The sequence below is a fragment of the Camelina sativa genome, chromosome 14 (assembly GCF_000633955.1).
Source record: "Camelina sativa cultivar DH55 chromosome 14, Cs, whole genome shotgun sequence".
NCBI classification, from domain to species: domain Eukaryota; kingdom Viridiplantae; phylum Streptophyta; class Magnoliopsida; order Brassicales; family Brassicaceae; genus Camelina; species Camelina sativa.
In genome coordinates, this window is record NC_025698.1 from 19883550 (window position 1) to 19896766 (window position 13217).

The 13217-nt window shown below is 33.6% G+C and overlaps 2 protein-coding genes across 2 annotated transcripts; one reads left to right on the forward strand and one right to left on the reverse strand.

The window, feature by feature from the left end:
* Window positions 10396–10872, forward strand: LOC104742052 (agamous-like MADS-box protein AGL61). The gene has a single exon (XM_019235557.1). The coding sequence runs from the start codon at window positions 10396–10398 to the stop codon at window positions 10870–10872; it is 477 nt and encodes a 158-aa protein (XP_019091102.1).
* On the reverse strand, window positions 11823–12329 carry LOC104743802 (agamous-like MADS-box protein AGL61). The gene has a single exon (XM_010464845.1). The coding sequence runs from the start codon at window positions 12327–12329 to the stop codon at window positions 11823–11825; it is 507 nt and encodes a 168-aa protein (XP_010463147.1).

Genomic DNA, 13217 nt, shown 5'->3' on the forward strand with positions numbered 1-13217 from the left:
CATCTAATGGGCAATACACACAAGCAGCTGAGATACCAATGTCCAAAACAATCAACAATCAAGTCATACAAACCAGGGAACAAGCATCGTCTTTGCTGGAAGGGAGGTGTCGACCAACACTGGCTATTGGTGTCAACCGACACTACCCTACAGTGTCGATCAATGCTGCTCCATGGTGTCGACTGACACCCTCCTTGTGTTGATCGACACTGACTCCACAGACACGATCTGCTCGAAGCCGAGAGTCGAATCTCGCTTCTCATCACCTCCAATCCGTCCAAAACTCAATCCCAAAGCCATGTGAATCCGTAGGAAACCTATAGCAACCATAACAAGCAAGAAAACACCACAAACAACACCAAAAAGCAAGACAAAAGATATCTCAGGCTTAGATCAGTTATGGTCATGCACTCACCTCTTTTGCAGGAAGATTCTGACCCAAAATGACATATTCAACACCTTAAGAAGCTTCTCCTTCGTTCCTAGCTCTAGATCTCCACTCCATAGGAACAGATTTCTCAAAAACAGTCAAGAAATATCACAAACTCTCCAAAAACCTCAAGAATACTTTTCTCCTCTTTCTCTCTCTCTCAAGCGGCGAAAAACAACTTCTCCCACGACTTAGATCAAAGTTTAGTTTAAATAACCTGGTTATAGGGTTTCCCTTAAACCAAACCAACCCAAATTGACAATTAACTCGAACCAGAAATTGCTGGTGTCGACCGACACCATCCTTGGTGTCGATCGACACCCATCCCCAAAAATCAAAGTTTGGTTCGCGGATGTTAAAACACCTGAAGCATACACCCACCTAGAAATATATTGTTGAACATTGTGTAGGTTCTCTTTCCAAAGAGCATCATTGATATTTTGTTGCAGAAGAGGTCTAGATTCTGAATTAATGTTTGTTGCAAACTTATCCATTGGACCAAGTGTCCTTTGCATCTTTCTTGATCCCATTTCTTCAAGTTCAATTACATCATCCATATCTCCACTGCCATGAACATTAACTGTCTGCCGCAGCTCATCATCTAGAGTTACCTTCTTCTTCTTCTTCTTTGCTTCCTTGAATGGAATGTAGTGGTCTAAAACGGTTGTTTAGGTTGTTGATTCATTGTTCTATGACTTGGTTTATGTTATTGGTCTTGTTGGATAGATGTTATTGATTTATTCGTTTTGGTTATTTAATCCATTGGTTTATTATGTTTGGTTATTTCCGTTGTTTGTTTTAAATGTGGTTAGATTGTTAGTGAAAATAAAATCATTAGTTTAATAATATATTTAAAAAAACGAGTCGTATCGTTTCAGATATAAAGAAGAAAAAGGTGATAAAAACAAGAAGAAAGCCAAGAAAGCAGAAAAGAAAAACAATACTTATATTCATCCATCAGAATGAACCCCATCCTTCATCCCCTCTAGAGTTAACTAATAAAACATATATGTAAGACTAAATTTAAACCAAATATTGAATTAAAACAAAAATCATAAATAAACAAAAAATGTCAAAATCTGTTTGTCGTCGTTGACGTCAATAGACGTCCCCATCTTTTATTTATTAACCCTCTCTCTCTTTAATAGTTTTAATTTTTGATTGAGAAATTCTATAAAGTACCTATGTTTATTTAACTTTTTAAGAAAGCTATGATGCTAAAATGAAGGTTTAAAACCATTTGTTTTGTTCGACGAGTAATATGCAAATATATTTGTTTTTGATGCAGAAAAACACAGTAGTTAGTAATTAAGAACTTATATTATATCTATTAATTTTGAGCATTTTGTTTTTTTTTCCTTGTCAGTGCAAACATGTATGTCTAAGCCAAAAATATGTGAATTTCGAAGAAAATAATAAGAAAAAAAAAAACCAATCTAGAATAAAATAACACTAATGTACTTTTGTAAACATGTGATTCCATAAAACAAAATGAAAAATAATCTAGCTTTAATATTTTGTGCTACAAAAATAATTTTGAAAAAAAGTAAAAAAGTAATATAACAGAGCATTACAATGAACCACCATAACTTTTTTCATATTCCTACAAAATAAAATTTTCAAATTAATAAAAAAATGAGAGCTGACTCAAATAGAAATAGTAAAAATGAAATGTTTACCTTGAACACTTGTGAGATAAATGGATGCAAGTAGTAATGCTCAAGAATGAGTAGGAAGATTTCTTTTTGTTTCTTTTAAAGAATTTTTGGAACTTGAGTTACCTCTTTTTTTGTATGTTTGGGTTTCAAAAGAGTATCTTCTTGAAAAAAAAAGTTACTTTATCAACCTTATGTTTTTTATCACTAATAAGTGGATGACCAGTTACATTAATTTAAAAAAAAATGTTCAACTAAAAATGGACAGTGTATAGTATACTAATTCAAAAAAAATATATAGCAATATACATCTTAAAATGTAGAAAAACTATAATCATAATATATTGTATAAAAAATGAGCAGATAATTTTTTGATAATAACTAGCTAAAGTGTTACAACAAATAAAAGAATAAAAAGAGAGATAGGAAACCAAAAAATAAAGCAAAGTTTAAAAAATAATAAAAATATATATATGAGATGTGTTTAGTTTGGTGAGAGAGTAATATGTAAGTTTGAAGGAGAAAAATATAGGTGTGTTTGTCATTAAAGTGGGAGAAATTAGGTGTGGATGAAAATATATTTTCTCGATGCTTTTTTTGGGTAAGATCTAGTTATAATTACTCAATTTCAGCAAGCATAAACCGGAATTGTCTACTTCGTAATTGAATTCAATGCTTTCGTTAAGTGGGTTCCAATTTCTTTTTAGTTTTATGTCAATCATAATTTTATTTGTTTGTAACGACTTTTTTCCATTTTCGCAGTCGCTTTTAGAGAGGATGAAGAACTAATTCTGAAGAAGTTTTATTCTGCAGTAATAAGGTTTGTTTCGAAACTCTTATATGAGAATTAGTTAATTTGGCCATTAACTTTTAGTATTTTTGGGTGAAAATAAGTTACAAAACCTTTCTAGATTACATTTGATAAAAAGGAAAAGAACATGAAAGTTTTATTATTGATGAAATTTTGCCAGAAAGCAAGAAAAACTTAAAAAACTAAAACTTAAAAAAAACAAATAGGTAGATGGATTGTGATCCGGAACATTTTATTCTTCTAATAAACTTCTAGCCAAACATGCTTCATTGTATGAGTTGAAAATCACACCATTGTATGTTCTCAAATCTTCGTTACTTGTTGGTCCCTTGAGATACATGAAGAGGAGTTTCAAATATATATCATAATCAATCTTACTTGAAACATATGTTGTCCTTTGAATCTTGATGGTTCTTTGCCTTCTTTGGAATTTTTTTCTTTGAGATTCCAGTAATAAAACCCAGGAATATCTTCGAAAGTGAGTTATCTTGCATATGAACATTTATCATTCAGATCAAACCAAGCGGAAAGGAGTGGATGTTTATTTTTTGTTGTTGTTTTGGCTGGTAGCCATACCGAGAGTTTTATGTGATAATAAGAAGAGTGGTTATCTGCTATGAAATGTGTTTGATGAGTAGCTCTACGACAATGTATGTATTTATACTATTCTAATTAGGATTTCTTTGGTTAACCTTTAGAAGGTTTAGGTTATTAACTAAATCATATCTTGATATTTACGGTAGTAATGTACCATAAATTATGCTATATTTAAGTGCACCAAACAATGTGATTCTGCAATTCAAAATATATACAATACTCATAAACTTTGCAGATTTTCTATTATTTGATAAGATGTCTTTTTATAAGTTTATCATGTCAGTAATTTGTTCAGTTATGGTAAACTTTTTGTTGGTTTGTGTAAATTACTGGTATTATAATTTTAATTTACAACCCTTAACTGTTTTTTATAAAATGTATTTTTAAATTTTAATTATGTTTAATATGCACTAATACTATATCTTCCTTAATGTGATTGTGGATGGACTCCTTCAACCTTAACAAACTTTGGGATTCCATTCATACCCTTGTTAGCCTCTCGGATCAGTCCTGCTTTGGTTAATTTCTCCTGCTTAATCATGACAACATCAATGGAATCAAGACAAAGCCTTTTCGTAGTGGAGGAATGATCTGGTGGAGAGAAAATATCTTCAATAAGTGATCGCTTAGAGGATGGAGTAGAAGTTCTTGTTGGATTTTGACTATAGGTAATCATTAGGGATCCCTGATACAATATAACATTAGTCGAGTTAGCTAAATTTATTTTTCGGACATGAATGAATAAGGGATGATTAAGTTTAACACATGGTGATAGTTTACCTGGTCATTTGAATCATCTGGAATATCTTCTTCTTTTTCATTTGTATCATTTAATAGCACCCTAGAAACTTTATAGGTATCCAATCAATTATAGAGATTTTCAGGACCAACACATATCATATAATGGTATGTTTTACCCACCAACTGCTTAATAGATTCAGGCGAAGCTTCAGGATCATCAATCTGTAAATTTAAGTAGTTATTTTAATAGTTAGTTATGTAGATTTGATAAAATATTAACTTGTTACATTGAAGTCTAGATTAGAATTTAACCTCATCTCATGACCCATCAAGAAGATTACTTGCAGGACAACCAACTATCGAAAAGCATCAATTTCATCTGACCAGTCTGATCCATCACATTAACATGTAGCTTGTACCTTTAAACGCAGTGAACCATTTGGTAGTTATAAACTGACAATATAATTGTAAACAGATTGTCCTCACACACAAGTTTGATATACTTACCTCGCTTGAACATTAGTAACTATTCCTTTGCATGAATCACAATAAAATTGAGGTTTTGTTGAAGTAGTTACCACCAGAATCACCTTTTTATTGCACTTCCTACATGCAATGTAATACCAAGTCCAGTATGTATCTATTGCATATATTGTGCAAAAGACCTTGACCCTCCCAACCTGAAATTTTTAAAAATGCATTTTCTTTACTTATACTTGCTATGATTGAGTCTGTCCTTTGAATTATAACTGATTTTAATCTTTTTAGTATATAATCTTATTACCTTAATCATCTCAAAGACCACTTCGATGGTTTTTTTGGGAAATTGAAGAGGAAAATTCAGGACCTGTAGCCAACTGCAATTCTAGCTTAGGTTTGTTCTCAATGACTTATAGAGCAAGACCATCGTTAGGCAACCTATACAGAACAATTTCATTATAAGTATAAACCATGCTAGTTTAAATAGACAAGTCTAATTTTAATCAACGTCGTAAATATACTTGTTCCTATACTCCACAATTTTGGGGTAGTCTGGACTGATGACAACTTGCCAGGAATTAAAAGATTTTGCTATGCTTCAGATATCTGCAAAATAGATTTAACAATCCACGTTTACTATGCTGGTAGTTACTATAAAGTAATTCTTGTATATGAGTTTGAGATCTTGTTTACCATTGTATGTCTTGACTTTTGCAAATCTTATCAAACATATTACTATCTCACCATCTGCATTTTCACAGGCGTCAAAAAACTGCTCCACAAAAGATCCCCAAAGAATACACGGTAGCCTTTCATCCCTATGACAATTAGAAAATGTATGTGATGATAGTAATATAGATTTAATAAATAATACACACAGTTAGTTGGAATAATAATATAAAAGTTTGTAGCTTACAGCTCATCTCTTAGTTGAAAATAGTCAGAGACAGGTAGTGGTCATCAGATAGTGGATCAATCCTTGTGATAATGGTTTGAGCTAGGAAATTCATTTTGTAACAGTGCCTTGTTGGTCTAAATTGACCTTCAGCATAAACCAATCCAAAATGTTGAATGGGTTTCTCCATTCCCATGGAACCATATGCTTTTCGAAACGATTCATACAATCGTTCTTAACAGAAGCATGAATTTTTTAACGTTGGAAGAATGTATAGGTATGAGTTGGTTAGAGACGATTTTATATTAGAAAGTTTGTTGGGTAAAAAATTGCAGTTAAACTTACTTGTACATCAGCGAGGACCATGTCAAAGGTCTCTCCAAAAGTGGTGGTGTAAATTTTCCAAGCGTGAAGTGCTCGGACTTGCACTCTCCAGGATGTCTTGTAGGGCTTGACATCATTGAGGAAAGAAAGTGCTTGCGCCATTCGGTAATATAAAAAAAGACTCGAGTTTTGATATTGAGAGTAGGTAATTGGTTGATGTGATGAGATTAGAATGAGGGTAGAGTATATGTATGTATATTTAAGTTGATAACATTAGGTATCCTAATGATTGGGTGGTGTGAATCTTGGAGTGAAAGTATTTTGAAGATTTTTTGGTATCAAATTTATGTTCGATGTTTATTTTCGTTTTTTTGGTAAGTTTACTATAGCAAATATGTTAATTGGATGCTGATATAAGGTGACTGGAGAATTATTAATCCTAATTTCAATGATTTGCATGATGTGATTTGGGCAGATATTAACATTTAAACGTATGCCATAATTTCCGTTCATTATGGATACTTTTTTGGCTGTATTCCTCAAATAGTAAAAACCATTATATTTTGTCTGTTTTGCAGTATTTATCAATAGTAATGTAGTGACCCTCACTAAGGGTAAAAAACCCAAAAATAAAATTTTGGAGAAAAGACCCAGAAAAGACTTAGAAAGAAGGAGAAGAGAAAATAAAGAAGAACGACCGAAAGAAGTCCGAAGAAAAATCAACTAGTCGGAGAATGGCCAATGGTTAATGTCCAAGAGGCTAAACCAAAAAGAAGTCCTAAAAAGTAAGAAGAAGAAGAATGGCCAAGTCCAAAAATCAAAATAAGCCAAGGTACGATCGAGACTTCATGTTCCGATCAAAAGCCAGCTTTTCCACACGGAGACGGTATGGACAGGACGTATGAGGGACGAAGATGGTACGGACAGGACGTACGTGAGACGAAGATGGTACGGACAGAATAGACGCGGGGCATATGTAGTACGGACGCAAGACGGATGCGGTACGTACGCAGTGCCGCTGATCCGATCAAACAGCGATCTGGAAATTCTTGGCGTTTGTCTGCGGATGAGAGAGAGATTCTCTCTCTTGATTCAACCAATCAAAATTCATGCAGCTTAAGGGAACAATTTGCCAAGTGTCCAAAACAAAGAGGGAGACATGAAATATTTCATTTCTATCGCTTGTTAAATCGCTGGCAGAGACACAGAACATGCATGTTGCATGTGTGAACAAAGAAGGGACAAAGAAGATTTCTCTTTTTGGATTGACCAATAGAAATTCATGCAAAACCATAGAAGAAGAATAATTGGGCCACAAGCAATAATCTTTGCCATTTGTCACAAGGAATGCCAAGTGTTGGAAGAAAATCGCCATTTGTTGAAGAGGAGTGACACTTGTTCGGCGAGGGCAACACACAGGCGACATGCAACACATGCAGCACCAAGTGTCGCAAATTCTTTGTCATTTGTCCAACGATTTCAAGGGAGAGGAGGAGGCTTGCTCGGCTATAAATATGACTTCTCCTACTCTCATTTGCGACATTCTCTGCTCAAAGAAAGAAACCACAAAAATTCTCTAAGTATTGTTCTCTCAATAGGAAGATGTCGGAGCTCTGGACGTAAAGGGGATGCTGTTTGGACGCCGAGGAGACGCTGTTGAACGCCGAGGGGACGCTGTCTAGACGTGAAGGGAGCGCTGTCTGATCCATGGTGCTGTGAAGTCTGACCGTCAATCCTCTGCTGAATCACTGTGAGTGTGTGGTAGTTTTGCTTGGGGTGTTGCATGAACTCTAGGGTTCATGTACGTACCTATTGCTTTCTGCATTTAGATTAGGATTCATGATAGAATCAGTTAAATATGTTGCATGATTAAATTGGTAGGATTCATGCTAGATTCTTGTTTAAATCACATAGAATTTATGCAAGGAATCACCATGCGTGTTGAGAATTGAAGAGAACTGAACCCCATGTTTACATGATGAAATTAGGTTTACTTGATGCATTTTTAGCAATTTGGCTTGCTTAAAATTTGGACCATAGAATTGCATGCATGATTAATTTGGTAGATTTTAATTGCAGTATTTTTTTGCATAAAAATCGGATAGGATGGTTGCATGCATGTAGAACAATCTAAGTTGCTTGAATTTTTATTATTGTTGCTTGTTGATTGTTGCTTGAATTCTTGCTTGATTTTCTTGCTTATTTTGCTTGATTTTTCTTGCTTAATTGCTTGTCTTGTAGTAGTAAATTCTTAGCGTTTTGCTAACCCTTTGAATTGTAGTACTAGCGTTTTACTAGTCTCTCGAATTTATATTTCTCTTGAGTCTAGCTAGAATAGAGTGGTCGATCTTCTGTTCCAAGCGTAGAAAAGAATGTCTCGTGAGATTTCTCCTTATGGATACTCGCACAAAGGGACAAGTCAGCGTCTAGCTCACTACTAGACTGACGCTGCATGACGATGTGGCTTTATGATGGCTCATTCTGGTTACCTTTGTGGTTTCAGCATGGGAAGTGGTAAGGAACAGAACAGATTATCGAGGGCCCATAGGTAAAAGAGTCTAGAGTAGTCGAGTTATCCTCGTTTTATTCTAGTCGTCTTTGTTTGTCATGTAGGTTGAAGTGTCTAGGTTTATCGAGTCCAGTCTTGATTGATCTAACCTTCTTTGCTTGCTTGTTTGTTTATTTGCTTTCACTATGTTTCTGCTTGCGTAACTTTGATGCTTTGTTTGTTTCCTTGCTTGTTGGGGTACTCGGGGTGGGGAAAATAGAATGCATGTCTAGGAAAGGGGTACCTAGCTCACTGAGTAATCTTAGATTACTCATGATAAATATTTGTCTTGAAGGAAGCCTAGGATGATTCTAGAGCTGGAGCAAATATTAGGGTGCCGGATAGGGATTTTTATGTAAAACCCTATATTTTCCGACTATGTATTCTTTGAAAGTATCCGACTATTTATATATATATTGCTTTGGAAACTTATTTTCAATGTAATAATTTACTATAAGTAATATAATCGGTTTTTGGGGGAATATGACAAGTTGTACATGATACTTGGCCTTGTCCGGGCCAACGCAACGCGCCAGGCGACGCGAGGGTTGCAAAGCCTAAGCGAAACCTCGGCCGCGGGCGGAGTCACGTCCAGGGAGGACTGGTTGGGAAGCTGCAGCTTCTGTCCCTTGGCCGGACCATCCAGGGTGCATTTCCCATCGTAGCGTCTCGTGGCTGTCCTTGTCCTTGTTCGGGCCTAGGACGGTTTGGCGGCGTTACAAGTAAGGCCCAACACGTATACTAAAATATTTAACAATAGTAAGGCCCATTTTGAAATCAATATACATTTCGCTGGATAAGTTGTCGAATTATCGGGTGGGTAACTGGATAAACACGCGGACCCTACACCTAAAATCTAATTTTTGACTTTTTTTTTTCCTTCTTGATTTCAATTAAGTGTCTCCTTTCTTAATAATTTAGTGGCAATTTGATTAATTAGATCAGTAATTTTACTTCTCTTTTTTTTTTGTCAACCATTGGGCCACAACTGGCCGGCCCATTAGCCAAATTCCTACGTTGGTAGGAGGCGGAACTCGATTCTTGGTGTGATGGTGCCTTCTACAAATGGACTTACCTCCTCCCACTGCACTAAGGTCACTTCACACTTCTCTTTTAATTATAAGAAGATGTTTGGAAATTTGACCATTGTTAGAAAGTGGCTTTGATTTTATGTCACATTTGACTGAGGTTTTTATGTCATAATTGACAAATATTTCATTACAATAAATTATTCAACTATGTAATTAACTTAATTAACTACAAAATTTTTGACTAATTCTTATTTTTGAAATAAACTATATGAGTCAAGATTTTATCATGAATAAAAAGATAAATTATGTTTACATATATATATATCTTATTATCTAAATATATATCCTTTTGTACAAAATAAATATATAATATAAATGTAGAATAGTATTTACTGATATTATATATTTAAAACTAATAATTTCAAATACTGATAATTATGATAGAACTTTGACTAATAGAGTTTATTCCAAAAACAGGACAATAAGTTGTCAAGAAAATAGTGGATTACATATTTGACTAAGTTCTTGTAATTAAATATTTTTCAATTATGACATATACTCTCAGTCAAATATGACATAAACTCTAAGTCAGTTTACAATAATGGTCGAATTTCCAAATATTAATTTGATAAAGTTTTGACTAATTTTTATGCATTTAATATTTAATACCATCTTTTATTTATATAATGTCAGTCTTCCACTCAGAAAAAAAAACATATTCTTTAGCTAACGAAAAGAAAAGAAAAATAAAATTAAGTTTACAGTTCGTCCTCTTTTAGTGATTAAACCTTTTGTTTATATTTTTGTCTCCAACATTAGTTCGAGAAAAACCAAAGGAAACCAAAATTTTAACATGAAAAAGATAGAAAATTATGCAGACCGCATGGTTACATTCTACAGACGCAAACAAAAGATCTACACTAAGCTTAGTAAGTTGTCCCTTCTTTGTGGTGTTGATGTTGGATTTCTTGTGTACTCCAACAGTGGAATCACATACACATTCGGCAGCCCGTCCTTCAAAGTCGTTGCAAAGCGGTTTCTCAACTGTGAGGGCTCTTCGTCAACCTCACTGCCGCAACAACCAAACATAGATGTTCAGCATCAAAAGAAGATGGAAGAACTCTACAAACTCTACAACAATATCTTACAGAAGGCTAATGCGGAGAAACATAAAGGGATGGTCATGGCAAAGGCTGAGGCGGAGGCACTGCCAGTGGAGAAGAACCCTTGGTGGAGAGTCGATCCACCAACGGTTAAGGATAAGGAAGTTCTAAAGCAGTTGATGGAGAAGTATGAAGATCTCTATGAGAAACTATGTGGCGAGGTTGTTGCAAAGAACCAAATAGAAAATGCACCGTAGATTTTATTTAGTGGATTATCTGTTTCATTCAAGATCCCGGCCCTAAATGTTACTCTCTCCATTTCAAATTTGTTGTCATTCTATGCTTAGTTTTTTGTTTCAACTTAGTGTTTGTTTTGTTTTTAATTTTACATTGTTATTTTTAATCGAGAATTCTTTTATTTGTCTCTTATTAAATGAATTAAATATTAAATCATTTGAAATTCTAATAGTCAAATAAGACAAAACATAACATTTATCTATTTTTTTAACTTGTGAGAAATAATCTAAAATGATAACTAATTTGAAGATATCTTAATGCTTTATAAAACCTATTGTTCCTACAAAAATTATTTATGTAGAATTTATTGAGTGATAGTGTCTTTCAGATTTGTTGATGTGTTTCATCAAATATTATATCATAAAGCCAAACTAAACCACAAAAAAAGCAATGCCAAGAATGCAAAGAATTGATCAAAAACATTCTACCAGAATGATAATCATAGAATGGTTTTGATCAATTCTTTGCATTCTTGGCATTGATTTTTGTGGTTTCTTGTGGCTTTATGATAGAATACTTGACGAAACACATCAATAAATCTGAAAGACACTATCACTCAATGCTCTCTTCCACATAAGTAATTTTGTCGGAACAAGAGATTTTATAGAGCATTGAGATTTCTTTAAATTAGTTATCATTTTAGATTATTTCTCACAAGTTTTAAAAATGGCTAAATGTTATGTTTTTTCTTATTTGACTATTAGAATTTCAAACTATTTAATATTTTATTCATTTAATAAGGGGTAAATGAAATAATTGTCGACTAAAAATAACAATGTAAAATTGAAAACAAAAACGACAACCAAGTTGAAACAAAAACTAAACATAGAATGACAACAATTTTTGAAATCGAAAGAGTGACATTTAGGATCGGACTCTTGAATGAAACAGATGATCCACTAAATAAAATCTACGGTGCATTTTCTATTTGGTTCTTTGCAACAACCTCGTCACATAGTTTCTCATAGAGATCTTCATACTTCGCTAACAACTGCTTTAGGACTTCCTTATCCTTAACCGTTGTTGGATCGACTCTCCACCACGCGTCCTTCTCCACTAGCAGTGCCTCCGCCTCAGCCTTTGCCATGGCCATCCCTTTCTGTTTCTCCGCATCAACCTTCTCTAAAATATTGTTGTAGACTTTGCAGAGTTCTTCCATCTTTTCTTTGTTTTGAACATCTATGTTCGATTGTTGCAGCAGTGAGGTTGACGAAGAGCCCTCACCGTTGAGAAACCGCTTTGCAACAACTTCAAAGGATGGGCTGCCGAATGTGTATGGGATTCCACTGTTGGAATACACAAGAAACCCAACAGCAGCACCACAGAGAAGGGACAGCTCACTGAGCTTAGTGTAGATCTTTTGTTTTCTTCTGTAGAATGTAATCGTGCGGTCTACATAATTTTCTATCTTTTTCATGTTAATTTTTTGGTTTCCATTGGTTTTTCTCGAACTCATGTTGGAGACAAAAATAAAACAAAGGGTTTAATTACTAAAAGATGAAGAACTGTAAACTTAATTTTCTTTTTCTTTTTTTTTTCGTTAACTAAAGAATATGTTTTTTTTAGTGGAAGACTGACATTATATAAATAAATGATGGTATTAAATATTAAATGCATAAAAATTAGTCAAAACTTTATCAAATTAATATTTGGAAATTCGACCATTATTGTAAACTGACTCTGAGTTTATGTCATATTTGACTGAGAGTTTATGTCATAATTGAAAAATAATTAATTACAAGAACTTAGTCAAATATATAATCCACTATTTTCTTGACAACTTATTGTCCTGTTTTTGGAATAAACTCTATTAGTCAAAGTTCTATCATAATTATCAGTATTTGAAATTATTAGTTTTAAATATATAATATCAGTAAATACTATTCTACATTTATATTATATATTTATTTTGTACAAAAGGATATATATTTAGATAATTAGATATATATATATATATATGTAAAAATAATTTATCTATTTATTCATGATAAAATCTTGACTCATATAGTTTATTTCCAAAATAAGAATTAGTCAAAAATTTTGTAGTTAATTAAGTTAAATACATAGTTGAATAATTTATTGTAATGAAATATTTGTCAGTTATAACATTTATTTTTTATATACCATTATTGAAATATTGAAATGGGAGAGCTTGTTAAGGTTAGTTGGATATGGATGGCCTCACAGGCCTAGTGAAAGGACGTGAGGCCCATTAAGAAATGTGGGCTCATAGACTGGAAGTGAACATGGAACCCACTAAAAAGTGGCGGTCGGGGCGTTAAACTATTATACACAATAATAAATG